This window comes from Heterodontus francisci, chromosome 44 (genome assembly GCF_036365525.1).
Source record: "Heterodontus francisci isolate sHetFra1 chromosome 44, sHetFra1.hap1, whole genome shotgun sequence".
In the NCBI taxonomy this organism is placed as follows: Eukaryota; Metazoa; Chordata; class Chondrichthyes; order Heterodontiformes; family Heterodontidae; genus Heterodontus; species Heterodontus francisci.
In genome coordinates this window covers 16,054,759-16,082,529 of record NC_090414.1, presented here as the reverse complement: position 1 = coordinate 16,082,529, position 27,771 = coordinate 16,054,759, and the positions used below count along the sequence as shown (strand labels likewise).

Sequence of the window (27,771 nt, the reverse complement as noted above, 5' to 3'; positions counted from 1 at the left end):
TACAGAGTAAAGCTCCCTCTACACTGTCCCCATCAAACACTCCCAGGACAGATACAGCACGGGGGTTAGATACAGAGTAAAGCTCCCTCTACACTGTCCCCATCAAACACTCCCAGGACAGGTACAGAACGGGGGTTAGATACAGAGTAAAGCTCCCTCTACACTGTCCCCATCAAACACTCCCAGGACAGGTACAGAACGGGGGTTAGATACAGAGTAAAGCTCCCTCTACACTGTCCCCATCAAACACTCCCAGGACAGGTACAGCACGGGGGTTAGATACAGAGTAAAGCTCCCTCTACACTGTCCCCATCAAACACTCCCAGGACAGGTACAGAACGGGGGTTAGATACAGAGTAAAGCTCCCTCTACACTGTCCCCCATCAAACACTCCCAGGGCAGGTACAGCACGGGGGTTAGATACAGAGTAAAGCTCCCTCGACACTCCCCCATCAAACACACCCAGGACAGATACAGCACAGGGGTTAGGTACAGAGTAAAGCTCCCTCTACACTGTCCCCCATCAAACACTCCCAGGACAAGGTACAGCACAGGGGTTAGATACAGAGTAAAGCTCCCTCTACACTGTCCCCATCAAACACTCCCAGGACAGGTACAGCACAGGGGTTAGATACAGAGTAAAGCTCCCTCTACACTGTCCCCATCAAACACTCTCAGGACAGGTACAGAACGGGGGTTAGATACAGAGTAAAGCTCCCTCTACACTGTCCCCCATCAAACACTCCCAGGACAGGTACAGAACGGGGGTTAGATACAGAGTAAAGCTCCCTCTACACTGTCCCCATCAAACACTCCCAGGACAGGTACAGCACGGGGGTTAGATACAGAGTAAAGCTCCCTCTACACTGTCCCCATCAAACACTCCCAGGACAGGTACAGCACGGGGGTTAGATACAGAGTAAAGCTCCCTCTACACTGTCCCCCATCAAACACTCCCAGGACAGGTACAGCACGGGGGTTAGATACAGAGTAAAGCTCCCTCTACACTGTCCCCATCAAGGTGATTCATTCCCACCCTGTAGAGTGCCATCCCCTGTAATGGGATATTTTCCACTACAGGCATCCCACGGCCTATCAGAGTGAGACTTGTTTCAGGGCCAACATGGAGGAGGTGGGCTCCATGATGTGAGCTGACAGACGCAGGGTACTTTGGAACCCTCAAGCAACGGACCCGATTAACTGTGAACTGAAATGCAAGTAAGGGAGCTTATTAACTTGCCTAACCCACGACAGAACATTGAGATAATAAAGGCAAAATGCTGCAGATGCTGGAAAACTGAAATAAAAACAAGAAATGCTGGAAATACTCAGCAGGTCTGGCAGCATCTGCCGAGAGAGAAGCAGAGTTAACGTTTCAGGTCAGTGACCCTTCATCAGAAATGTTCCCCATTCCAACAGTTTGAGGTTTTCCAATTTCTCCTGCGAACCTGCCGGTGGAACACTCGACGTGAATAAATATCTTAGGGAATTTTCTTTTGCTTGCATTAATTCATGGAAACCTCACACTGTTCTCAGGTAATATGTTGTCAGGATGGTTACTGAAATCTCTCACTCTCATCTGCCTCTATGATAATATTCCTCCCAAACCACCCTCCCCCCACCCCTGACAACCTCTCCTGCAGGTCCTGAGTCTGGCAGTTTGACAGATCCTACCCACGCGGCAATCCTCTGGCACCCACAGGGCCCTCTCTCGCGGACAAGCCTGGACATTGAGCGCTGCTGGGATGTTCCGCTGCTGGGATGTTCGGCTGCAGTGGGCCTCAGCAGCTGGTGAGGGTGAGGTGCCGAGCGCCCTCAGGAGCTGGAAGCCCGAGCGCGTCCAAAGGGGAACGCCACACGCCGACTGAAGCAGCACCGCCGAGCGTCCGCTACTTACACAGCTGGACCACCGAGTGCATGGGTCCCACGCCTCCCAGAATGCCCGGTAGCTGGTTTTTCCTGATGTCATTCAGCCACTCGTTCAAGGCATAGTTGATCACCTTGTCCACCCCCAGCAGACTGTGAAAATAACAACAACAGGCACGGTTATTTTGTGCAGAGTGATTATTGACATCATCGTGTCAACCAATGAGTGCGATCTAGGGCGGTACATATGCCAAGCGAGCTCTGTTTTTATAGCGAGTCTCTCCAAACTACAGCAAACAGAACTCATGACCAAAACTGCAGCAACGTCTCCCAATAAAAGCAGGATTACCTCTCGACCAAAATGCAGTGAATGGAAGATAGTTACAGGATAAAAACTGGTTGACTTACAATCGATCCCAGTTACATCCCGACAGGGGGATTGCCCAATCACCTCCATTCTGACTGAAACTTGTAGTGTCACTGCATGCAGTCGATTTTATCACACATCAATTGAGTAGCGAGATTGAGAGAAGTTGCAATTGTTCTCCTCAGAGCAGCAAAGGTTAAAGGGAGATTTAATCGAGGCATGCAAGATCAGGAAGGCATTTTGTTAAGAGCAAATAAACAGAAATTGCACCCACTGACAAAAGGGTCGGTAACCAGAGGGACACAGATTTAAGATAATTGGCAAAAAAACCAGAGTGGGAGATGAGGAGAATACAGTGGGTTGCTGTGATCTGGAACGCGCTGCCTGAAAGGGCGGTGGAAGCAGATTCAATCGTAACTTTCAAAAGGGGAATTGGTTAAATACTTCGAAGGGGAAAAATTGGATAGCTGTTTTGGAGAGCCAGGACAGACGCAATAGGCTGAATAACCTCCTCTGATAAATGACACTATGCTGAGTGCCCGCAGGCTTTGGTAAGAGGGGCTCTTTGTCACGAGAGCAGCTGTCCTCATTTCTGCTCGAGTGTCAGCACAGTCTCTGTACAATAACCGTACTGTGACCAGTGTCTCTGTCTGAGAACAGTGCGAGAGCAAACACTAACAAAGATGCCCTTTTGGCTGATGTTGGCTTTCAACACTGAGCCGGGGAAAAACATTTCTTGGATTGTCTCGAATGACATTTCGTTAGTTGCGTAACAATTTTCTTTTTGGAGAAGCCAAGGACACGGAGTCCCTTGAGGCTCAATACCCGCTGACACACAACTCGTTCCTGAAAAATGAGCAGCTTGCACTTCTACACAGTGAAGATTTCTGCTTCTTACAGCAGGGACGTCAGTGCTCAGGAATGAGACACAGTCCAGTTCGGGCAACTAGTGTCATGTCAAACACTCCCAGGACAGGTACAGCACAGGTTAGATACAGCGGAAAGGTTTATCCTGAACAGTGTCCCCCCCCCCCCCCCCCCCCCCCCCGCCAACATTAACCAGCCTTCTGGCCCATCTCTACTGGACAGAAAATGTACGCGTTGTGGGCCTGTTAGGAACAGGGCTGTGGCTGCCCTAAGCTTATTAATTTTTTTTCATGGGATGTGGGCGTCGCTGGCAAGGCCAGCATTTGTTGCCCATCCCTAATTGCCCTTGAGAAGGTGGTGGTGAGCTGCCTTCTTGAACCGCTGCAGTCCGTGTGCTGTAGGAACACCCACAGTGCTGTTAGGAAGGGAGTTCCAGGATTTTGACCCAGCGACAGTGAGGGAATGGCGATATGTTTCCAAGTCAGGATGATGTGTGGCTTGGAGGGAAACTTGCAGGTGGTCTTCCCATGTGTCTACTGCCCTTGTCCATTGAGGTAGAAAAGGTCGCGGGTTTGGATACCCTTCAATATTCAGGTGCCAGCCTTGGTCACCTTGCAACCATGTCTCTGAAATGGCTATCAGGTCATATATATTTATTTCTATCTGTGCTAACAATTCATTTTATTTGTTACGAATCCTGCGCACATTCAGAAACAGAGCCTTTGACTCTGTGTTTTTACCATTTCAGCAATCTTTGGCCTTATCAACTGGTGCAGTATTATGTTTGTGCACTCTGTTCCTTCCTGTTGCACTCTGGTTATCATTACCCAAATCACTACTCTGTTCTATTACCTCACTGTTTCCTTTTGATTCACCACATCTCCTCCAATATGATCCCTTCCCCCCACTATTTAGTTTAAAGCCCTCTCCACCGCCCTAGTTATACAACTCCCCAGAACACTAGTACCAGCATGGTTCAGATGAAGACCGTCCCAACGGTACAGCTCCCACATTCCCCAGTACTGGTGCCAGTGCCCCATGAATCGAAACCCATTTCCACCACACCAGTCGTTGACCCACACATTCACCATTCTAATCTTATTTACCCTATGCCAATTTGCTCATGGCTCAGGTAATAATCCAGAGATTATTACCTTTGAGACAAAAACAAGAAATGCTGGAATCACTCAGCAGGTCTGGCAGCATCTGTGGAAAGAGAAGCAGAGTTAACGTTTCGGGTCAGTGACCCTTCTTCGGAACTGACAAATATTAGAAAAGTCACAGATTATAAGCAAGTGAGGTGGGGGTAGGGCAAGAGATAACAAAGGAGAAGGTGCAGATTGGACCAGGCCACATAGCTGACCAAAAGGTCACGGAGCAAAGGCAAACAATATGTTAATGGTGTGTTGAAAGACAAAGCATTAGTACAGATTAGGTGTGAATACACTGAATATTGAACAGCAGCAAGTGCAAACCTGCAAAAAACAGTGGGTAAGCAAACTGAACAAACTAAGATGAAATGAAATAAATGCAAAAAAAGATTGTAAAAAATGTAAAAAAGAATGTAAAAAAAAAAGGAAGAACAAATAACTAAAACTGAAAGTAAAATGGGGGGCTGTCATGCTCTGAAATTATTGAACTCAATGTTCAGTCCGGCAGGCTGTAGTGTGCCTAATCAGTAGATGAGATGCTGTTCCTCGAGCTTGCGTTGATGTTCACTGGAACACTGCAGCAAACCCAGGACAGAGATGTGAACATGAGAGCAGGGGGGAGTGTTGAAATGGCAAGCAACCGGAAGCTCAGGGTCCTGCTTGCGGACTGAGCGGAGATGTTCCGCAAAGCGGTCACCCAGTCTGCGCTTGGTCTCCCCAATGTAGAGGAGACCACACTGTGAGCAGCGAATACAGTATACTACATTGAAAGAAGTACAAGTAAATCGCTGCTTCACCTGAAAGGAGTGTTTGGGGCCTGGGATAGTGAGGAGAGAGGAGGTAAATGGGCAGGTATTACACCTCCTGCGATTGCAGGGGAAGGTGCCCTGGGATGGCGACGAGGTGGTGGGGATAATGGAGGAGTGGACCAGGGTGTCGCGGAGGGAACGATCCCTTCGGAATGCTGACAGGGGAAGGGAGGGGAAGATGCGACTGGTAGTGGCATCACGCTGGAGGTGGCGAAAATGGCGGAGGATGATCCTTTGGATATGGAGGCTGGTGGGATGAAAGGTGAGGACAAGGGGAACCCTGTCACGGTTCTGGGAGGGAGGGGAAGGGGTGAGGGTAGAGGTGCGGGGAATGGGTCGGACACGGTTGAGGGCCCTGTCAACCACAGTGGGGTGAAATCCTCGCTTGAGGAAAAAGGAGGTCATATCAGAAGCACCGTCATGGAAGGTAGCATCATCAGAGCAGATGCGTCGGAGACGGAGAAACTGGGAGAATGGAATGGAGTCCTTACAGGAGGTAGGGTGTGAAGAAGTGTAGTCGAGGTAGCTGTGGGAGTGGGTGAGCTTATAATGAATATTAACAGACAGCCTATCCCCAGAGATAGAGACAGAGAAGTCGAGGAAGGGAAGGGAAGTGTCAGAGATGGACCATGTAAAGGTGAGAGAAGGGTGGAAATTAGAAGCAAAGTTGATAACATTTTCTAGTTCGGGGCGGGAGCAGGAAACGGCACCGATACAGTCATCAATGTACCGGAAAAAGAGTTGGGGGAGGGGGCCTGAGTAGGACTGGAACAAAGAATGCTCGACATATCCCACAAAAAGACAGGCATAACTAGGACCCATGCGGGTACCCATAGCGACACCTTTTACTTGAAGGAAATGCGTGGAGTTGACCTTTGAGGTTCTGCTTTTTAGTTTAGCCCCGAGCTGCTCATACTCCCTATGCAGAACCTCTTTCCCAGTCCTATCTAATTCACTGCTACCCAGGTGGACCACGACAACTGGATCCACCTCCCCCCACTGTAAGCTCCGTTCCAGCCCCAAGCAGACGTCCCGATCCCAGGCACCAGGCAGGCACCACAGCCACCTGGACTCTCACTCTTGGCTACAGCTAACTGTGTCTGCTCCCCTAACTATACGGTCCCCCATTACCACAACATTCCTATTTACTCCCCCTACTTACACGGCTTCCTGTACCATGGTGCCATGGTCAGTTCGCTCATCCACTCTGCAGCCCTCACCCCACACAAGCTGAAAGGACCTCAAACCTGTTGGACAATTGCAAGGGCTGAGGCTCCTCCCCTTCTGCCTTCTCGATCCCCTAACCTGCCTCACTCACAATCTTCCCCTGTCCCTAACCACTGACCAAATCAGAAGATGCTATATCCTATGGGGTGTGACTGCCCTCTGGAATGAATTGTCATGGTAACTTCCCCCCCTCCCTGAGGCATCGCTGTGTCTGTAGCTCGGCCTCCAGCTCATCCCTCTGAGCCGAAGCTCCTCGAGTTGTAGCCACCTACTGCAGGGGTGGTTGCCGTGGATCACACTGGGTGTCCACGAGCTCCCGCATACGGCAACTGCAACACATCACCTGCCCGGTCATTCTGATTGTGTTTTCAATAACTAATTAATTATTTTGTTAATTTTTAATTAATGTCTCTCACCAGCACTTACTATACTAATAACACAGGCACCCTAACAGCAGTGCACTAACCAAGCTATTTATAGATACTCCCTAACAGCAGTTACTCACCAACCAATCACCTTTCCGCTTTCCTCTGATGTCACTGTCTCAAGGATGCCCTCTAATTCTGGGAAGCAATTTGGATCTTCTACAGCTACTGGAGGCTGAAAAAGGTGCATCTCTTTCCCACTCTGCATCGAATTCCCACGTGAATCAAATTCTGACTGCATCTCATTCAGGTGAAGTCTCCGCTCTGTGCACCTCTTACTCCATTGGAATTGTGTACAATGGGAGTGAATGGGAAGGGGTTTGATCCACTGGGATTGTGTACAGTTGGAGGTAATGGGAAGTGGTTTGGGTCCATTGGGATTGTGTACAATGGGAGTGAATGGGAAGGGGTTTGATCCACTGGGATTGTGTACAGTTGGAGGTAATGGGAAGTGGTTTGGGTCCATTGGGATTGTGTACAATGGAAGTGAATGGGAAGGGGTTTGATCCATTGGGATTGTGTACAGTGGAAGTGAAAGGGAAGGGGTTTGGGTCCATTGGGGTTGTGTACAATGGGAGTGAATGGGAAGGGGTTTGGGTCCATTGGGATTGTGTACAATGGGAGTGAATGGGAAGGGGTTTGGGTCCATTGGGATTGTGTACAATGGGAGTGAATGGGAAGGGGTTTGGGTCCATTGGGGTTGTGTACAATGGGAGTGAATGGGAAGGGGTTTGGGTCCATTGGGATTGTGTACAATGGGAGTGAATGGGAAGGGGTTTGGGTCCATTGGGGTTGTGTACAGTGGGAGTGAATGGGAAGGGGTTTGGGTCCATTAGGATTGTGTACAATAGGAATGAATGGGAAGGGGTTTGGGTCCATTGGGATTGTGTACAATGGGAGTGAATGGGAAGGGGTTTAGTCCTTTTGGATTCCATTCAGTGGGAGTGAGGAGGTTTGGGCTGCTGGGTTTCCTTATTGGAAACATGTCTTGTTGGTATCTGGGGTCAGGATACATGTAATCCTACTCTCGGCTGCTGGGTATAGGGGCTGTGCAAAAATGACAATGACGTCTGGAATCATGACGTTCGGTACAATGAAAATCTGGATTCCCAAAAAGTCAAGAGGAACAGTTTGGTCTGATCACAGACTCCAAGGATACTCGCCTGTCCCCTGACTGTCACTTACCCGTGTCTACAGCATAGTCTCTTCAGCTTCAGTTCAGAGCAGTTGAGCTGGGCGAGTCCTATGAGTATGCCAGCGAACGTACCCTATGGGCAAGGGAAACACATGCTGAGCCTCGGAGAACGGAAATGCACTGACTGCTTTGCAACACAATCAACTGACTATGGTCACCAAAGCACTGTATAAACAGGCAGAGTGTCTACTGGGACCAGTGCGTCAGCCAATGAGTTGGAGGCGGACGGGGCAGGGCTTACGGCAGGACTCACAGCAGACAGTCTATTTTACAGCAAACAAAGCAGCACACTACAGAAAACCATCTAGAGTCCATTTAAACACTGCAACAGTCTATCGAGTTTACTTACACAGCGCACTACAGCAAACAGTCTACAGTGTCTATTTAAACAGCGCACTACAGCAAACAGTCTACAGTGTCTATTTAAACAGCACACTATAGAAACAGTCGAGTCTATTTAAATAGCACACTACAGCAAGCAATCTACAGTGTATTTAAACAGCACATTACAGCGAACGGTCTGCAGAGTCTATTTAAATAGTGCACTACAGCAGTCTAAAGGCTATTTAAACAGTGCACTACACTTCTTAAACAGACTCTGTAGACTGTGTTGTAATATGCCATTTAAATAGACTCTATAGACTAAAATAAAAGCAAAACACTGCGATGCTGGAAATCTGAAATAAAAACAAGAAATGCTGGGACCACTCAGCAGGTCTGGCAGCATCTGTGGAAAGAGAAGCAGAGTTAACGTTTCGGGTCAGTGACCCTTCATCGGAACTGACAAATATTAGAAAAGTCGCAGGTTATAAGCAAGTGAGGTGGGGGTGGGGCAAGAGATAACAAAGGAGGTCTAGATTGGACCAGGCCACATAGCTGACCAAAAGGTCACGGAGCAAAGGCAAACAATATGTTAATGGTGTGTTGAAAGACAAAGCATTAGTACAGATTAGGTGTAAATACACTGAATATTGAACAGCAGCAAGTGCAAACCTGAAAAAAAACAGTGGGTTAGCAAACTGAACAAACTAAGATGAAATGAAATAAATGCAAAAAAAAGGATTGTAAAAAATGTAACAAAAAAAGGAAGAAAAAATAACTAAAAATGAAAGTAAAATGGGGGGCTGTCATGCTCTGAAATGATTGAACTCAATGACTCTATAGACTGTTTGCTGTAATGCACTATTTAAATAACCACTACTCCAGCATAGCCTTAGGACTGTAGTTGGGACCCAGGAAATGGTACCCCAGTAGGAATCAGCACCTCCAGGGGAAGGACACACACACATGTAGGCAGACTGAGAGAGAGAAATTAGCATATGGACCAAACAAGGCCCTCCCTCAGCCAACGAGTAGTCACTCACTTGATCCATGGTAACATGCTTTCCGTGATAGTCCAACCAGATTGGCACTTCTGAGGTAAATCGGAATTCCCTGTCGCACAGACAGAAGACACATTATAACACACGCCCATCACCCAGCACACGCAAGATTACTTCACCTCTCAGAGGGTCACGGCCGGAGTGGGTGGGGGGGGTGGGAGCGAGTGCGAGCAAGCGAGGAGTTACCCCCGTTAGCCTGAGCTGTATTGGGTCTGTAGAACCGGAGGTGAGAGGAGTAGGCGTTTTTAAAATTCAGACATAGGCTGGGGGTGTCCAAAGAGGAGGCAGAAGTTGTGACTGATATCGCAAGCTAACTAATTGCCTGCACGTTCACTGAAAACGGCATAAAACAGGGAAAACAGTCCATCAGGAAAAGTGTCTGGATTACACTTTAAGAATCGCTGGACTAAGGGTTCCGACCCAGTACTTCGTCTGACCCTGGGCATCGCACTTTGGGAAGGATGTCGGGCCTTGGAGATTTATAGAATGGTACCGGGGATGAGGGGCTTCAGTTCGGTGGAGAGACTGGAGAAGCTGGGATTGTTCTCCCTGAGCAGGGAAGGTTAAGGCGAGAATTAATGGAGGCGTTCAAAGTTATGAAGGGTAAATAAGGAGAAACTGTTTCCACTGTCGGCGACCAAATTTACAATAATTGGCAAAAAAAAAAGGGGGGGCGAGGGGAAAGGGGGAAGGGAAGACGAGGAGAAATATATTTATAGTCATTTGGTAGTACAGAACTTGAGTATTGCTGAAAATGGAGACATTTTGTCGAAGCTTTTCATCTTGCACTCATCAGGACAATTCCCAAGAATACCAATGGAAGGGAACCAACAAATTTATACTGTATGAGACGAGAGTGCTGATTGGTTGGCCTCCATCTGTGCTGTAAGGTTCTGCGAAAATACAGCGGGAACTGTTCCGCCCCAGAAGCAGTTGTGGAGCGCCCTTGGGCCACCCGGTCAGCGCTGTACCTGAAATAGATTGGCTGCTCGGAGGAGGAGGAGGCCGTGGAGGATGAACTCTGCTCGCTGAAGGTTGTCTCCATCGAGGCGGTCATCTCGGGCAACTTAGATCGACTCTGACAAGGGTCTGCGTCCCGGCCGATGGAATCGGCGTCGAGCACTCCAGTCGTTTTCTGGCTGGGGTCGGGCTTGGCTGCAAATCGAAGGCAGAAAAGACACAAGTTAATGACAAAATGCAGGGACAGACTTGGAGATGGCAGAATAAGCTGGTGAGAGTGAGTGAGCCCTACATTCACAGGATGCTTTTCACATCCTCAGAACTAGGTGCTCCCAGGATGAGGGGTTGGCCATTTGGGACTGAGATGAGGAGAAATGTCTTCACTCAGAGGGCGGTGAATCTTTGGAATTCTCCACCCCAGGGAGCGGCGGATGCTCCGTCGTTGAGTATACACGCGACTGAGATCGAGAGATTTTCGGACGCTGAGGGAATCGAGGGATTGGGCTGGAAAGTGGAGTTGAGGTCGAGGATCGGCCGCGATCTTACCCAATGGCGGAGAAGTCTCGAAGGGCCGAATGGCCCATTCCTGCTGCTATTTCTTACGTCCTTACGACAGTCAATGACTTTCTGAAAGGCCGTCACCACTGCGTCAGCACGGATGGAAGCACAGCAAGATCCCTCAAGTGGCAGATGAGGCGATTGACGAGATCATCAGCTTGGTGAGTGGGGTAAATATTGGCCAGGGCAGCGGGCCGGGCTCACCCACTGCTCCTCTTCCAATTGTAGCCGTCAGATCACTAAGTCCATCTGGAGACGGCAGACTGGGCCTCAGTTTCAACATCACGCCAGAAGGGCAGCACCTCTGACAGTGCAGCACTCCCTCAGTACTGAAGGTGTTTAACCCGCGACATCACCTCGTCCCCTTTACGACTCCATTCACTGAAACGGTGTGCGCTCCCCGACATTCTTACCTTCCGCCGCTGGTTCGACGGGAACAACGGGATTGATTCCAGTCACAAAACTGGTGAAGAAATCCTTCAGGAAGAATAAGGCATCCTGGGGAAGCGGTGGATAAGAAAATGAAAATAGCAGACATCAGCACAAAGTAGTTATCGGGTACGGAGGTGATCGGAAAGGCGCGTTTGAGAGCAGGCAGTCTGGCTCTGGAAATGAAGTCAGGCAGACCGTGTCGATGCAAAGGGCAGTGGAGCTATTACCAGGAAAGGACAGCCAAGGGGGCATGCTAAACCTTTGCTGAATTAAGAAGCCCAGATGAAGGCCTCCAAGGCCCACAGTGGCAGGTTAGAAAGAATCAAAGGGAAGAGGGGGGGGGGCGGGGAAGATCGCCATCATCAGACTGGAGGTTTTGGGCAGGTTGTGAATGGCTTGAAGTCTGCAGTTCGATGGATTCAGGAGGTCATCAGAGGCGTTTGTGCAGACTGACACGATTGAGGGATAGGATGGGAAGGTGGGCAGTAGGACTGATCCCCGAATAAAGGGCAGGGACTAATGGCCCCTTCAAGTATGCTACGTTCTTTCTGCACGGCACTCAGCAGCCCGTAATGAGTCGGACGATATGACGACTTGAACAGCGTTTCTTGGTGGCAAAGAGTGCCCACCTCAAGGAAGGCGCACTGGCTGACTGTCTGGAGTGGGTAGCGCTCTGTGCATTGTGACTGGCTAGGCGGATCGTGATCTCGGGTTCTGGGGAAGTGCGAGGTTACTCACTTTGGTTGTAAGAGTAGAAACACGGAATATTTTATTAAAGTTGTGTACTAAATGGCAGAGCAGGCTCGAGCTGAGTGATCTATTCTTGCTCCTATCTCTTCGGCTGTGTTCTGCAACCCAATTAGCCGAAGGGACTGGCAACACTTTATCACTGACACAGGAGACTACCAATACGCTGGCGTGATAGTGGCAGAGAGACGGAGTGAAGCTGATGGGAGAAATGGGAGTAAATTGGAGATATGCGCCAACGGGAAAGCTGAGGAAATGGAGCGCGGTGTGAAAGAGTGACGGCGAGACGGAGAGGACGGTTTTCAACATGTTTCAGCCACTAACCTGGTCAATATTGAGACGCAGTGGCATGAGAGAGACTCGTAGGCAGCATTCGGGTCCACCAAATCCAGACTCTGGCCGCACGTGAAGAGCCTTAATGGTCAGCTGCAAAAACAAACGTATTAAGACAATCATTCGCACCCTGCAGAGATGAAATCCCTCTTTCCAGATCCCCAATAACCTTCGTGGGTAAAGGCCCCCCATCGAATAGGGGAGCAGTGTGTTGCCATACTGAGCTGCATGAGCCAGCTCGGACCCGGGGAGGTGGGGGAGGGAGAGGGTGGGGGAGGGGGGGGGCGTCAATCACTGCCCCACACTGAGCGGGCGATTAGACAGGAACTGACTGGAGCCCGAAAACTGACCTCGGTGCCCCAGCATCGGGATCACCCAGCAACGCCTCCGGCTCGGAAATGCGTAGTCACTGGGAAAGGACAGGACAGGGCCTGGCTGCGATGCCCGCCCCCCACCACCCCCCCCCCCCCCCACCCCCAGCTGAATAGCCCGCAGACATTCAGCATCTGGGGCCCGTGCACCACGGTATCGCCACTGCTCTATCAAATCAGGACAGAGGGTCAGAGAATTTAAATCAGTAGCCCAATCCCCACTCCCTTGCAGCACAGCCATTATTGGGATGTTGGGAGTGGGAGGACACATACCCCTGTGGCGAATGGTGGCTTAGTTGCCAGACTGGAAGGCAGCTGGAGTCGCTGGAACCTGTGCCCCCAACAAGAGGGGAGGGTTATAATACAAGAGCCATTCCCACTCACCCCAACCACAAGTGCTCTGGGATAAGCATTCAGCTGGAGTATTGCATCCAATGGTCGGCAGTGCACTGTTTAGAAAGGACGTGGAGGCTTTGGAGAGGGTGCGGAGGAGACTTTCTAGAAAGGCTCCAGGGACGAGGGATTACAGTTACGTGGACAGACTGGAGAAGCTGGGGTTGTTCTTCGAGCAGGGAAGGTCAAGGGAAAATCTGATGAGGTGTTTAAAACCATGAAGGGTTTAGATAGAGTAAATAAAGAGAAACTGTTTCCAACGGCTGATAACCAGAGGGCACAGATTGAAGGTAAATGAACCAGAGGCGACATGAGGAGAAACCTTTTGACCCAACGGGTGGTGAGGATTTGGAACGCGCTGCCTGAAAGGTGGAGACAGTTTCAATGGCAGCCTTCAAAAGGGAATTGGATAAATACTTGAAATGGGAAAAAATTGCAGGGATATGGGGAAAGAGCAGGGGGAGAGGGACTAACTGGATTTCCCTTCGAAAGAGCCAGCACAGACTCGATGGGCCGAATGGCCTCCTGCTGTGCCGTTCTGCTCTGTGGTTCTCTAACTGTAAAACTGTGCCTGTACACTAACTGTGTGCATTCCACATCTGTATTAGAAAGAAATGACACCTTTAATGAACTGAGGATGTCACAAAACACGCCACATTCGAAATAATCGGACATCCACAGGTTAGGAAAATCACAGGTCTGAATTGTGGTCTACGCTGACCTAGCCCAGCGAACTCACACAACTAGTCTGTGTGTGTGCGCGCGTGTGTGCGCGTGAGAGAGAGAGAACCAGTTTGAGTGCGTGTGTGAATAGGTCTTCAAAGAGGCAATGCAGAATTTTCTGCTCTTTAGTATTTGCTTATTTCCCCTCCGTTCCTCTGCCAATTCTGAGTCAGGGTGCGTGCGAGAGAATCAGTGTGTGTGTGTGTGTGAGAGTCAGTGAGAGTGAGTCAGTGTGTGCGCGTCAGCGTGTGCGCGTCAGCGAGTCAGTGCGTGCGTGTGTGTGTGTGTGTCAGTGCGTGTGTGTCTGCGTGTGAGAGAGTCAGTGCGTGTGAGAGAGTCAGTGCGTGTGAGAGAGTCAGTGCGTGTGAGAGAGTCAGTGCGTGAGTGTCAGTGCGTGAGTGTCAGTGCGTGAGTGTCAGTGCGTGAGTGTCAGTGCGTGAGTGTCAGTGCGTGAGTGTCAGTGCGTGAGTGTCAGTGCGTGAGTGTCAGTGCGTGAGTGTCAGTGCGTGAGTGTCAGTGCGTGAGTGTCAGTGCGTGTGCGTGAGTGTCAGTGCGTGAGTGTCAGTGCGTGAGCGTCAGTGCGTGTGCGTGAGTGTCAGTGCGTGAGTGTCAGTGCGTGTGAGAGAGAGTGTCAGTGCGTGAGTGTCAGTGCGTGAGTGTCAGTGCGTGTGAGAGAGAGTGTCAGTGCGTGTGAGAGAGAGTGTCAGTGCGTGTGAGAGAGAGTGTCAGTGCGTGTGAGAGAGAGTGTCAGTGCGTGTGAGAGAGAGTGTCAGTGCGTGTGCGTGAGTGTCAGTGCGTGAGTGTCAGTGCGTGTGCGTGAGTGTCAGTGCGTGAGTGTCAGTGCGTGAGTGTCAGTGCGTGTGCGTGAGTGTCAGTGCGTGTGAGAGAGAGTGTCAGTGCGTGTGAGAGAGAGTGTCAGTGCGTGTGAGAGAGAGTGTCAGTGCGTGTGAGAGAGAGTGTCAGTGCGTGTGCGTGAGTGTCAGTGCGTGAGTGTCAGTGCGTGAGTGTCAGTGCGTGAGTGTCAGTGCGTGAGTGTCAGTGCGTGAGTGTCAGTGCGTGAGTGTCAGTGCGTGTGCGTGAGTGTCAGTGCGTGTGCGTGAGTGTCAGTGCGTGAGTGTCAGTGCGTGTGCGTGAGTGTCAGTGCGTGAGTGTCAGTGCGTGAGTGTCAGTGCGTGTGCGTGAGTGTCAGTGCGTGTGAGAGAGAGTGTCAGTGCGTGTGAGAGAGAGTGTCAGTGCGTGTGAGAGAGAGTGTCAGTGCGTGTGCGTGAGTGTCAGTGCGTGAGTGTCAGTGCGTGTGCGTGAGTGTCAGTGCGTGAGTGTCAGTGCGTGAGTGTCAGTGCGTGTGCGTGAGTGTCAGTGCGTGTGAGAGAGAGTGTCAGTGCGTGTGAGAGAGAGTGTCAGTGCGTGTGCGTGAGTGTCAGTGCGTGAGTGTCAGTGCGTGTGCGTGAGTGTCAGTGCGTGAGTGTCAGTGCGTGAGTGTCAGTGCGTGAGTGTCAGTGCGTGAGTGTCAGTGCGTGAGTGTCAGTGCGTGAGTGTCAGTGCGTGAGTGTCAGTGCGTGTGCGTGAGTGTCAGTGCGTGTGCGTGAGTGTCAGTGCGTGAGTGTCAGTGCGTGTGAGAGAGAGTGTCAGTGCGTGTGAGAGAGAGTGTCAGTGCGTGTGAGAGTGTCAGTGCGTGTGAGAGTGTCAGTGCGTGTGAGAGAGTCAGTGCGTGTGAGAGAGTCAGTGCGTGTGAGAGAGTCAGTGCGTGTGAGAGAGTCAGTGCGTGTGAGAGAGTCAGTGCGTGTGAGAGAGTCAGTGCGTGTGAGAGAGTCAGTGCGTGTGAGAGAGTCAGTGCGTGTGAGAGAGTCAGTGCGTGTGAGAGAGTCAGTGCGTGTGAGAGAGTCAGTGCGTGTGAGAGAGTCAGTGCGTGTGAGAGAGTCAGTGCGTGTGAGAGAGTCAGTGCGTGTGAGAGAGTCAGTGCGTGTGAGAGAGTCAGTGCGTGTGAGAGAGTCAGTGCGTGTGAGAGAGTCAGTGCGTGTGAGAGAGTCAGTGCGTGTGAGAGAGTCAGTGCGTGTGAGAGAGTCAGTGCGTGTGAGAGAGTCAGTGCGTGTGAGAGAGTCAGTGCGTGTGAGAGAGTCAGTGCGTGTGAGAGAGTCAGTGCGTGTGAGAGAGTCAGTGCGTGTGAGAGAGTCAGTGCGTGTGAGAGAGTCAGTGCGTGTGAGAGAGTCAGTGCGTGTGAGAGAGTCAGTGCGTGTGAGAGAGTCAGTGCGTGTGAGAGAGTCAGTGCGTGTGAGAGAGTCAGTGCGTGTGAGAGAGTCAGTGCGTGTGAGAGAGTCAGTGCGTGTGAGAGAGTCAGTGCGTGTGAGAGAGTCAGTGCGTGTGAGAGAGTCAGTGCGTGTGAGAGAGTCAGTGCGTGTGAGAGAGTCAGTGCGTGTGAGAGAGTCAGTGCGTGTGAGAGAGTCAGTGCGTGTGAGAGAGTCAGTGCGTGTGAGAGAGTCAGTGCGTGTGAGAGAGTCAGTGCGTGTGAGAGAGTCAGTGCGTGTGAGAGAGTCAGTGCGTGTGAGAGAGTCAGTGCGTGTGAGAGAGTCAGTGCGTGTGAGAGAGTCAGTGCGTGTGAGAGAGTCAGTGCGTGTGAGAGTCAGTGCGTGTGAGAGAGTCAGTGCGTGTGAGAGAGTCAGTGCGTGTGAGAGAGTCAGTGCGTGTGAGAGAGTCAGTGTGTGAGTGTGTGTATATACATTGAATTGGAGTGGTCACGATGACCTCCAACCAGCCTGTGGACAAACAGTATCCGTTGAATAAATGTTTAATGTGCTGAGGCGAGGCGGCATCCGGTAGCTGCACTCCACCGAGAACCAGTGAGGGCAGGGGAGGGAACCAGTGAGGGCAGGGGAGGGAACCAGTGAGGACAGGGGAGGGAACCAGTGAGGGCAGGGGAGGGAACCAGTGAGGGCAGGGGAGGGAACCAGTGAGGGCAGGGGAGGGAACCAGTGAGGACAGGGGAGGGAACCAGTGAGGACAGGGGAGGGAACCAGTGAGGGCAGGGGAGGGAACCAGTGAGGGCAGGGGAGGGAAGGGGGAATAGGCAGAGTGCTGGCTTTCCCAGCTCCCATGGTTAACAATACTGGCCTCCTGAGCATCCCTGATTTCCTTCATCCTGCTACTGGCAGCCCCAAGTTCTGGAATTCCTTCTCTAAACCTCTCCGCCTCTCCCTGCTCCTTAAAACCGACATCTTTGGCCGAGTTTTTGGGCCATCTGTCCCTAATGTCTCCCTGATGTGGCTTAGTGTCCATCTTTGTCTAATAATGCTCCTTGGGACATGTGACACTGTCAAAGGCGATATACAAATGCACGTTGCTGTTGTACGTACCATGTTAGAGTGGGCCCTCCTGGGCATCTTCTCACTGGTGTACAGGTAAAGGAACTTGTTGATTTGGGAGGAGGCCAGCCTGTCTCGGATCTCCAGCTCCTGGACGATGAAGACTTGCCGTGCGATTGGCTGCTCTTCGAGCTCGGGAGCCGGCGCTTCTGTTGCGCCTTTCTCAAGGGCGACAGCGGGAGCGGGATGGGTCTCGTGCTGGAAACTCACCTAGGCAGGAAGCACGGAGGTCGGATCAAGGGTTAGGAAGAAACGCGCACACTCCTTTCCCTCTCCCCTCCACAAACCTCCTTCGACTCACTCCGTTGCAAGGTCCCAAGCACAGCAAGCAATTTGCGCACAGCAAGCTCCCACACTGTGATAATGATCGGATCATCTGTTTTTTTAGTGATGTTGGGTTGAGGGATAAATATCAGCGCCCCCCCCACCCCTCGGGAAACCAGACATGTCCCCAGTGATGAAAAATACCGACCCAGTGAACCGTGCGGTTAAATGCATTTGGACAGCATCGAAAATGGAGGGGGAACTTGGCGGGGCGGTGCCAGGACCTACCTTGGTGAGCTGTATCTCCATGAGGATCTCGTGATTTCTGCCGGAGCCGCCCTGCGTCCTCCACGTGTTCTGCGGCCGGTTGGGGAAGGCGGAGCGAGACGGCGAGCTCCTCGCGCTGACTGCGACTGGCTTCATCCTTTAAGGGATAACAAAGAGCACACAAGGGTTAGGGCAAACTTCCACACTTTTGCGTCCGTTGCAAAAACTGCCCAGCTCGGCGGACTGGGGACGCAAACCGGATCTGACTCTGCCCCCCCCCCCACCCCCTCCTACTTCCCCGTCGAAACCTACCTTGGAGAATGTGCGCGCATGGAAGGCGGGCGAACTGGGTCAAAGTCCTTCCCTCCGTATAGATGCCAGACCACGGAGATCTCCCTCAGCATGATGCGAGTGTCGGGGACGGGAAACCTGGCCGGTGCCTTCAGCAGGTCTGTGCTCCCAATGGGCCTGGAGAAGTGGCCGTCCTTGATCGAGATGCAGTCGTCCGTTAGCTTGGAGACCAGTGGCTCACCATCTTTTGGCTTGGGGGAGAAACAGACACAAATACCTTTCTCTTTAAAACGCAGGCGCACACAAACCTAACTTGGAAAAGAACGGGTCGCTGCACAGCAGTATGGCGATATCACATCCACAAAGGACTCCACGAATCCCACGCCCACAGTTCATGACACATGACTCAGCCCTCCCGCAGCAGAAAAGGTTCATCACCGATCCCTCTCGTGTCATCTCGGGCCTCTCCGCTCTTTTACATCCACCCGAGAGGGCAGACGGGTTTGTTATCTGCTGGGTTGCTACGACTGGCCTGTTGGTCCTGAGCTTAGGGTCTCCGCTGACGTCCACGACTCAATGCCTTCCCGACTGGACAGTGCGCTGTTTCGGGGCGAGGCCAGGGCTGCGCAACTGACCGGCTGTGAGCTCAGTCTGTCGCATCCTCTTCGCTGTGCCCGAAAGTCACGGGTTTGAGCCTCACTCCAGAGCCAACTCTCTGAGGGAGTGCTGCACTGTGAGAGGTGCCGGCTTTCGGATAAAACATTAAACCAAGGCCCCCGTCTGCCCTCTCAGGTGGAGTTCTCCCCGGTATCCTGGGACCAATATTTATTCCTCAACCAACATAACTCAAAACAGATGATCCCGATTGCCCTTTATGTTTCTCACAAGCTGGTTGTTACATTCAATTACAAACATTTACAGCACAGAAACAGGCCATTCGGCCCGTCTGCTCCGTGCTGGCGTTTCTGCTCCACATGAGCCTCCTCCCACCCCCTCTTCAGCTCATCCCATCACCATCTCCTTCTATTCCTTTCTCCCTCATGTGTTTGTCCAGCTTCCCCTTAAATGCATCGATACTATTCACCTCGACCACTCCCTGTGGTGGCGAGTTCCACATTCTCCCCACTCTCTGGGGAAAGGAGTTTCTCCTGAATTCCCCATTGGGTTTATCAGTGACTGTCTTATATTGATGGCCCCCGAGTTCTGGTCTCGCCCACAAGTGGAAACACCTTCTGTACGTCTACCCGATTGAAACCCTTTCATTAATTTTAAAGACCGTAATCAGCTCAGTTGGTAAAAATACCACTCAGTGTTGCCCTGAAGGGTATTAGATCTATTCCCTGAGTGGACTCTCCCTTGGATCTCGGGCAGGCCTACCGGAATTCCCATGCCTGGAGCATCCAGTATACAGAAGTCGTCATTATCGGTGGAGTCGCTCTCTGCCTCGCTGCCCTCGGTGGGATACAGATCCAGCCTGTCAAGGGCCGAGGGGGGCCGGGAGGGCGGCTTCTCCTGGTTGTTCTCGCCCGGGAAGAGGTAGACGGACACGGGGGAGTCCTGGCGGAGCAAGGGCATCCCGTCTGTGGGTGGGACGTCAGAATTAGCAGAGGAATGGAGGGGAAATAAGCAAATACTAAAGAGCAGAAAATTCTGCACTGCCTCTTTGAAGGAACTATTCACACACGCACACAAAGTGGTTCACACACACACACACTCACTCACTCAAACACAAACAGGCTCGCTAACCTTGCTTTCAGCCTTGCCACTTACCTGATCCATCAGCCGAGTCCCTGCGGTTCCTCTCCGTATCAATCAGAGCGTCTGTCAGATCACCCTGGTTTATTTCGGCTGTTTCCGCTGGGAGACGAGGCGGGAGAGAGGTCGCCGACTCTGGTAGCTGGTGCGGAGCCAAAAGGAAAACGGCTTAAGTTTCAAAACGGTCTGGAGATTCCGAAACCAGCGGGATTAGAGACCTGCGGTGGGGTTTCAGGTGGTGTGGGAGGGTCGGGTACTCAGTGGAGACGTGCAGGGAGTAGAGGACAGACTGTGAGCAGTCAATACACGACCGACAGCAACACTCCCAGCAGGACTGCCATTTCTCTTAAGAAAAAGCTCTGCTGCCCCTGTGTCCTAACTCGCACCAATCACCTATCACCCGCTGTGCTCACTGACCCACATGGGCTCCCATCCCGGCACCGACACAAGATTAAAATTCTCATCCTTGTGTTCAGATTTCTCCACAGTCCCCCACCCCCCTCCCCATTTCTCTAACCTCCTCCAGCCCTACAATCCTCCGAGATCTCTGCGCTCCTCCAATTCCAGCCTCTTGTCCATCCACCATTGGCGGCCGTGCCTTCAGCTGCCTGAGGGCCCTGAGCTCTGGAATTCCCTCCCTAAACCTCTCCGCCTCTCTCTCTCCCCTCCTTTAAGACGCTCCTTAAAACCGACCTCTTTGACCGAGCTTTTGGTTGCCTGTCCTAAAATGCGGCTCGGAGTCAAATTCTGTTTGATATTGTCCCTGTGGGAGAGACGTGGGCAGAGAAAGGAGGGACTGAAAGGGGCGGAGGGAGAGAAAGGTGGGGGAGGGGGGGGGGAGAGGGGAGGGGGGGGGAGAGGAGCAGGGGGGGGAAAGAGAGAAGCGGGGGGGGGAAAGAGAGAAGCGGGGGGGGGGAAAGAGAGAAGCGGGGGGGGAAAAGAGAGAAGCGGGGGGGGAAAAGAGAGAAGCGGGGGGGGAAAAGAGAGAAGCGGGGGGGGGGGAAAGAGAGAAGCGGGGGGGGAAAAGAGAGAAGCGGGGGGGGAAAAGAGAGAAGCGGGGGGGGGAAAAGAGAGAAGCGGGGGGGGAAAAGAGAGAAGCGGGGGGGGAAAAGAGAGAAGCGGGGGGGGAAAAGAGAGAAGCGGGGGGGGAAGAGAGAAGCGGGGGGGAAGAGAGAAGCGGGAGGGGAAAGAGAGAAGCGGGGGGAAAAGAGAGAAGCGGGGGGGGAAAGAGAGAAGCGGGGGGGGAAAGAGAGAAGCGGGGGGGAAAGAGAGAAGCGGGGGGGGAAAGAGAGAAGCGGGGAGGGGAAGAGAGAAGCGGGGAGGGCAAAGAGAGAAGCGGGGAGGGCAAAGAGAGAAGCGGGGGGGGGCAAAGAGAGAAGCGGGGTGGGGCAAAGAGAGAAGCGGGGGGGGGGGCAAAGAGAGAAGCGGGGGGGGGGGCAAAGAGAGAAGCGGGGGGGGGGCAAAGAGAGAAGCGGGGGGGCAAAGAGAGAAGCGGGGGGGGCAAAGAGAGAAGCGGGGGGGGCAAAGAGAGAAGCGGGGGGGCAAAGAGAGAAGCGGGGGGGGGGTGGGAGAAAAGCAGGGAGGGGAAGAGAGAAGCGGGGAGGGCAAAGAGAGAAGCGGGGAGGGCAAAGAGAGAAGCGGGGGGGAAAAGAGAGAAGCGGGGGGGGAAAAGAGAGAAGCGGGGGGGGAAAAGAGAGAAGCGGGGGGGGGAAAAGAGAGAAGCGGGGGGGGAAAAGAGAGAAGCGGGGGGGGAAAAGAGAGAAGCGGGGGGGGGAAAAGAGAGAAGCGGGGGGGGGAAAAGAGAGAAGCGGGGGGGGGGGGAAGAAAAGCGGGGAGGGGAAGAGAGAAGCGGGGAGGGCAAAGAGAGAAGAGCGGGGGGGCAAAGAGAGAAGAGCGGGGGGGCAAAGAGAGAAGCGGGGGGGAAAAGAGAGAAGCGGGGGGGAAAAGAGAGAAGCGGGGGGGGAAAAGAGAGAAGCGGGGGGGGAAAAGAGAGAAGCGGGGGGGGAAAAGAGAGAAGCGGGGGGGGGAAAGAGAGAAGCGGGGGGGGGGGGAGAAAAGCGGGGAGGGGAAGAGAGAAGCGGAGAGGGCAAAGAGAGAAGCGGGGAGGGCAAAGAGAGAAGCGGGGGGGGCAAAGAGAGAAGCGGGGGGGGGCAAAGAGAGAAGCGGGGGGGGCAAAGAGAGAAGCGGGGGGGGGCAAAGAGAGAAGCGGGGGGGCAAAGAGAGACGCGGGGGGGCAAAGAGAGAAGAGCGGGGGGGCAAAGAGAGAAGAGCGGGGGGGCAAAGAGAGAAGAGCGGGGGGGCAAAGAGAGAAGAGCGGGGGGGCAAAGAGAGAAGAGCGGGGGGGCAAAGAGAGAAGAGCGGGGGGGCAAAGAGAGAAGAGCGGGGGGGCAAAGAGAGACGCGGGGGGCAAAGAGTGACGCGGGGGGCAAAGAGAGACGCGGGGGGCAAAGAGAGACGCGGGGGGCAAAGAGAGACGCGGGGGGCAAAGAGAGACGCGGGGGGGCAAAGAGAGACGCGGGGGGCAAAGAGAGACGCGGGGGGCAAAGAGAGACGCGGGGGGGCAAAGAGAGACGCGGGGGGGCAAAGAGAGACGCGGGGGGGCAAAGAGAGACGCGGGGGGGCAAAGAGAGACGCGGGGGGGCAAAGAGAGACACGGGGGGCAAAGAGAGACACGGGGGGCAAAGAGAGACGCGGGGGGGCAAAGAGAGACGCGGGGGGGCAAAGAGAGACGCGGGGGGGCAAAGAGAGACGCGGGGGGGCAAAGAGAGACGCGGGGGGGCAAAGAGAGACGCGGGGGGGCAAAGAGAGACGCGGGGGGGCAAAGAGAGACGCGGGGGGGGCAAAGAGAGAAGCGGGGGGGGAAGGAGAGAAGCGGGGGGGGAAGGAGAGGAGCGGGGGGGTGAAGAGAGAAGGGGGGGTGAAGAGAGAAGGGGGGGGGAAGAGAGAAGTGGGGGGGGAAGAGAGAAGTGGGGGGGGGAAGAGAGAAGTGGGGGGGGAAAGAGAGAAGTGGGGGGGGAAAGAGAGAAGTGGGGGGGGGAAAGAGAGAAGTGGGGGGGGAAAGAGAGAAGTGGGGGGGGAAGAGAGAAGTGGGGGGGGGGAAGAGAGAAGTGGGGGGGGGAAGAGAGAAGTGGGGGGGGGAAGAGAGAAGTGGGGGGGGGAAAGAGAGAAGTGGGGGGGGGAAAGAGAGAAGTGGGGGGGGGGAAAGAGAGAAGTGGGGGGGGGGAAAGAGAGAAGTGGGGGGGAAGAGAGAAGTGGGGGGGGTGGAAGAGTGAAGTGGGGGGGGGGAAAGAGAGAAGTGGGGGGGGGGAAAGAGAGAAGTGGGGGGGGAAAGAGAGAAGTGGGGGGGGGAAAGAGAGAAGTGGGGGGGGGGGAGAAGTGAGGGGAGAGAAGTGGGGGGAGAGAAGGGGGGAAAGAGAAGAGCAGTGCGGAGACAGTTGATTTTCTATAACACCTTTCACTACCTCGGGATGTCCCTAAGTGTTTTACAACCAATGAAGCACTTGTGAAGGGTAATGACTGTTGTAATACAGGAAAATCTGTCCCACTGACTCGCTCATTGAGAGAGTCACAATCAGTCCCACTCCCCTGCTCTTAACCCAGATCCCCGCAAATTTTTCCCCTTCCAGTATTTTCTCCAATTCCCCCTTTTGAAAGCTACTATTGAATCTGCTTCCACCGCCCTTTCAGGCAGCGCGTTCCAGATCACAACAACTCACTGCGTTAAAAAAACAAATTCTCCTCCTCTCTCCCCCCCTCTGGTTCTTTTGCCGATTATCTTCAATCTGTGTCCCTCTGGTTACCGACCCTCCTGTCAGTGGAAACAGTTTCTCTTTATTTACTCTACCAGAACCCACAATTTACCCTTTTCACCTCTTACTGACCTGCACTCTGGGTTTCTCGACTTAAAAATAGATATGCAAAGCTGAATTCTGCAAAGGGTTTTACTGTTGCAGATGAGCTGCTTGGTGTTGCTCGTCGTGTTCCCCTATCTGAGCTCAATTGTTCAATCTAGCCCACATCCTAGCATTTCACAGCTACTCGGGCTATCGCTGAGTGACAAGCGGCAGGACGATGGTGCAAGATTTTTAAAAAACAAACAGGCAAACACACGAAAGCAAATCTGTGACGGCATCAGCTGTGCTCAGTGGGTAATTAGCTTGCTTCCGATTCAGATAATGGTGGTCGGAGTCCCACTCCACAATGGAGGCTTGACACTCCCTGGCGGTGGGGGAGGGGGTCAGTACTGAGGGAGTGCTGCACTGTTGGAGGATCCGCCTTCCTGGTGAGCTGTTAAACTGGGGCCCCCGTCCACCCTTGGCCACTATTGGGAGAAGACTGGGGGGTAGGGGGGAGTTCTCCCCGGTTGTCCTGGGGCCAATATTTAACCCTCAACCCAACGTCACTGAAAACAGATTCTCTGGGTCATTATGACATTGCTGCTTGTGGGAATCTTGCTGTGTGCAGACTGGATGCTGCGTTTCCTATATTACAACAGTGACTACACTTCAAAAGTATTTCAGTGGCTGTAAAGCACGTTGGGATATCCTAAGGCCGTAAAAGCCGCAGAAACGCAAATCTTTCTTATCTCCGTCTACAGCCTCAGTGATGAATGCATGTTACACTAGGATCAACAGTACGCACAAGGCCAGCAGAACAAATCGTTCAGCCACGTGCCACTGAAAGATCTCGTGGCTGACTGGTGGCGAAGATTTAAGGGCTGGGAAAGCACTGAGCCTTCCCTCAGTACTGACCCTCCCACAGTGTGGCACTCCCTCAGTACTGCCCCTCCCACAGTGCGGCACTCCCTCAGTACTGACCCTCCCACAGTGCGGCACTCCCTCAGTACTGCCCCTCCCACAGTGCGGCACTCCCTCAGTACTGCCCCTCCACAGTGCGGCACTCCCTCAGTACAGACCCTCCCACAGTGCGGCACTCCCTCAGTACAGACCCTCCCACAGTGCGGCACTCCTCAGTACTGCCCCTCCCACAGTGCGGCACTCCCTCAGTACTGCCCCTCCCACAGTGCAGAGCTCCCTCAGTACTGCCCCGACAGTGCGGCACTCCCTCAGTACAGACCCTCCCACAGTGCGGCACTCCCTCAGTACTGCCCCTCCCACAGTGCAGCGCTCCCTCAGTACTGACCCTCCGCCAGTGCAGCGCTCCCTCAGTACTGACCCTCTGACAGTGCAGCACTCCCTCAGTACTGCCCCGCCGACAGTGCAGCGCTCCCTCAGTACTGCCCCGCCGACAGTGCAGCACTCCCTCAGTACTGCCCCGACAGTGCAGCACTCCCTCAGTACTGCCCCGCCGACAGTGCAGCACTCCCTCAGTACTGCCCCTCCGACAGTGCAGCACCCCCTCAGTACTGCCCCGCCGACAGTGCAGCACGCCCTCAGTGAGCATCTGCCTGGATTATGGGTCAAGTCTCTGCAGTGGGACTCGAACCCACAACAGATGCAAGAAGAGAGGGAGTTCTAACCACTGAGCCAAGTCTGACACCAAAAAGACAGTATTTTTTAGAATACTTCATTTCACTGGGGAGGAGTTCTGGCTTTTTCCATGAGTCAGTGCAGCCGATAATGATTCCCTTGTTGCTGGGATTTTTTTCTGCATGGTTTCACATCACAGGAGTCATCAATCTGGTGACCATGTCACAATAAAGGACAACTACCACATTATAAAAAAAAAGGGCAGAGATCACCTCCCACACTATCACGTTTGAAAGTAGGTGCATTCATCAAAAGGATGAGAGCAAAAGAATTAGACAAGGCCATCTGGAGTAACTGTGTTCAGCTCTGGGCCCCACATCTCAGCGAGGAGAGACTGGGCCTTGGAGAGGGTGCAGTACAGATTCACCAGAATGATACCGGGGCTGAAAGGGTTAAATTACGAGGACAGGTTGTACAGACTGGCTTGTATTCCCTCGAGTGTAGAAGATTAAGGGTGTGGGCAAATTGTCGTCCCATCAGCCTAGGTGCGTGATCCACACTGCCACCAAGTGCCTGTCAACTGTCCTTTCCCATATGTTTAGTGTTGAGAGTCGATAACAATTTCCTTGTAATAGTCTTATCTAGAAACATAGACATAGGAAGGAGGCCATTCAGCCCCTCGAGCCTGTTCCATCATTCAACTTGCTCACGGCTGATCTGTAACTTAACTCAACGCCCCACCTTGGTTCCGTAATCCTTAATCCCCCTCACCCAGCAAAAATCTATCAATCTCAGGTCTGACATTTTCAACTGACCACCCGGCCTCGACAGCTCCCCCTCAACCAACATCGCTGAAAACAGATTATCTTCAGACGCTGTCAAGAGCCGTACCCGGGTAAGAGTCACGGCCTCTGACAGAGAGAAGCGGGCATGGAACGAAACAAGGGGGGTGGGCGGTGGCTCCTGTGAGTTATAAACATCGGTGCAGAGACTGGTCGAGCAAAGGGCTTGTTTCTTTGCAGTAAATTCTATGCAATTTGAAGCAAATTGCAGTGTCTGTTTCCAAAACCATGAGAGCCCTTCTACACCCTCACACGCTGAATATTTTAGACTCACCACACGGCTAAAGTCAAAAGCTGAGTTGATGTCCTTCGCCTTGGCGGTAAAGGCTGGTAAGTGCGTTAGGTAAGAAGCTCAATTTCATCAGTTCTTGCAGGCTTTGGGTAGAGTACTGACGTCTGTGTTTGTCTGGGATCCGGGTTCCCTCCCTCTCTGCATCCCCACTGCACCCCCCCCCCACCCCCCCCCACACTGCCGACCTTTCGCCTTCTAACTAGAAACGTAAATAGACAAATCTGGATTCCCGATGAGCCACACTGGCAAGTCTGCAGCGTGATTTACTCGAAGGATACTAGGGACGTACCAGGAGTGTGGGGAGAATGGAAGAAGCTGGTATTGGTAATCTTCAAGCAGAGAGGGTTAAAGGCAGTTTTAACAGAGGCGGTCAAAATCATAGAAACATGGCAAAATAGGAGCAGGAGTAGGCCATTCGGCCCTTCGAGCTTGCACGCCATTCAACACGATCATGGCTGATCATCCAAACTCAGTACCCTGTTCCGAGGGGAATCATGAGGGGTTTTGATAAAGTAAATAAGGAGAAACTGTTTCCAGTGGCAGGAGGGTCGGTAACCGGAGGGACACAGATTGAAGAGGGGGAAGAGGAGGAGAATTTTGTTTGTGCAGAGATTTATGATGATCTGGAATGCGCTGCCTGAAAGGGCGGTGGAAGCAGATTCAATAGTCACTTTCAAAGCGGAATTGGATAAATACTTGAAAAGGAAAAATTGGCAGGGCTGTGGGGGAAAGAGCAGGGGAGCGGGATCATGTATTTTAGTGATTGTTGGTTGAGGGACAAATATGGGCCCCAGGACACGGGAAGAACTGCACCCCAGCCCCCTGCTCTTCTTCCAATAGTGGCCGTGGGATCCACCTGAGAGGGCAAACAGGGCCTTGGTTTAATGTCACATCTGAAAGACAGCACCTCCGACAGTGCAGCACTCCTCAGTGCTGGCACGGGGAGTGTCAGCCTGGATTCTGGGCTCAGGACTCAGGGGTGGGGACTCGAATCCTCAATTTTTCTGACTCGGAAGCAAGGGCGAGATTGCAATGTGCTGGGCCACGACGGACAGCCGGAGGAGGGTCCTCGCAAGAGTAACACAGCGGAGGAGGGAGGCCCTTACCTGCAGCTTCTGGCCGGCGATTTCGGTGGGGCTGTCCTGCTTCAGTGGAGGGTGGAGGTCCCGCTGTTCACCACGTACTGGATCAGGTTCACCAGGGTGGCACACGAGTCAGCACACGTGTGGACGTGTACCACGTTATTGGAGCAACGCAGCTCGAACAGAGGCTGCGCCTGCAGAAAGGACAAACGTCGCAGGTTAAGAGCCTCTCGGGTCGCAGGTGCCCAGCGTTCCGCCCTCCCTGGTGGCTTCCTCCCAGGCACCCCTCTTAAACCCCTGCCCTTTCGCCCGTGCTCAAACAACCGCAACGTCTAGAGGAAGGCAACGTTACCTGTAAGAGCCTGCTACGCTCCACCTAGCACCTCA

At 53.0% G+C, this 27,771-nt stretch overlaps 1 protein-coding gene across 1 annotated transcript in view; it reads right to left on the bottom strand.

Annotated features, from left to right (window-relative positions):
• The window catches only part of LOC137355983 (autophagy-related protein 2 homolog A-like), a 109,149-nt gene that overhangs the window by 8,079 nt on the left and 73,299 nt on the right, over positions 1-27,771 (bottom strand). Inside the window, 13 exon segments of the mRNA XM_068021686.1 lie at positions 1,898-2,019; positions 7,898-7,980; positions 9,272-9,341; positions 10,261-10,444; positions 11,221-11,305; positions 12,311-12,412; positions 17,154-17,372; positions 17,715-17,850; positions 18,006-18,235; positions 19,362-19,564; positions 19,755-19,881; positions 27,409-27,473; positions 27,476-27,716. Coding sequence (XP_067877787.1) covers positions 1,898-2,019; positions 7,898-7,980; positions 9,272-9,341; positions 10,261-10,444; positions 11,221-11,305; positions 12,311-12,412; positions 17,154-17,372; positions 17,715-17,850; positions 18,006-18,235; positions 19,362-19,564; positions 19,755-19,881; positions 27,409-27,473; positions 27,476-27,716 — 1,867 coding nt within the window.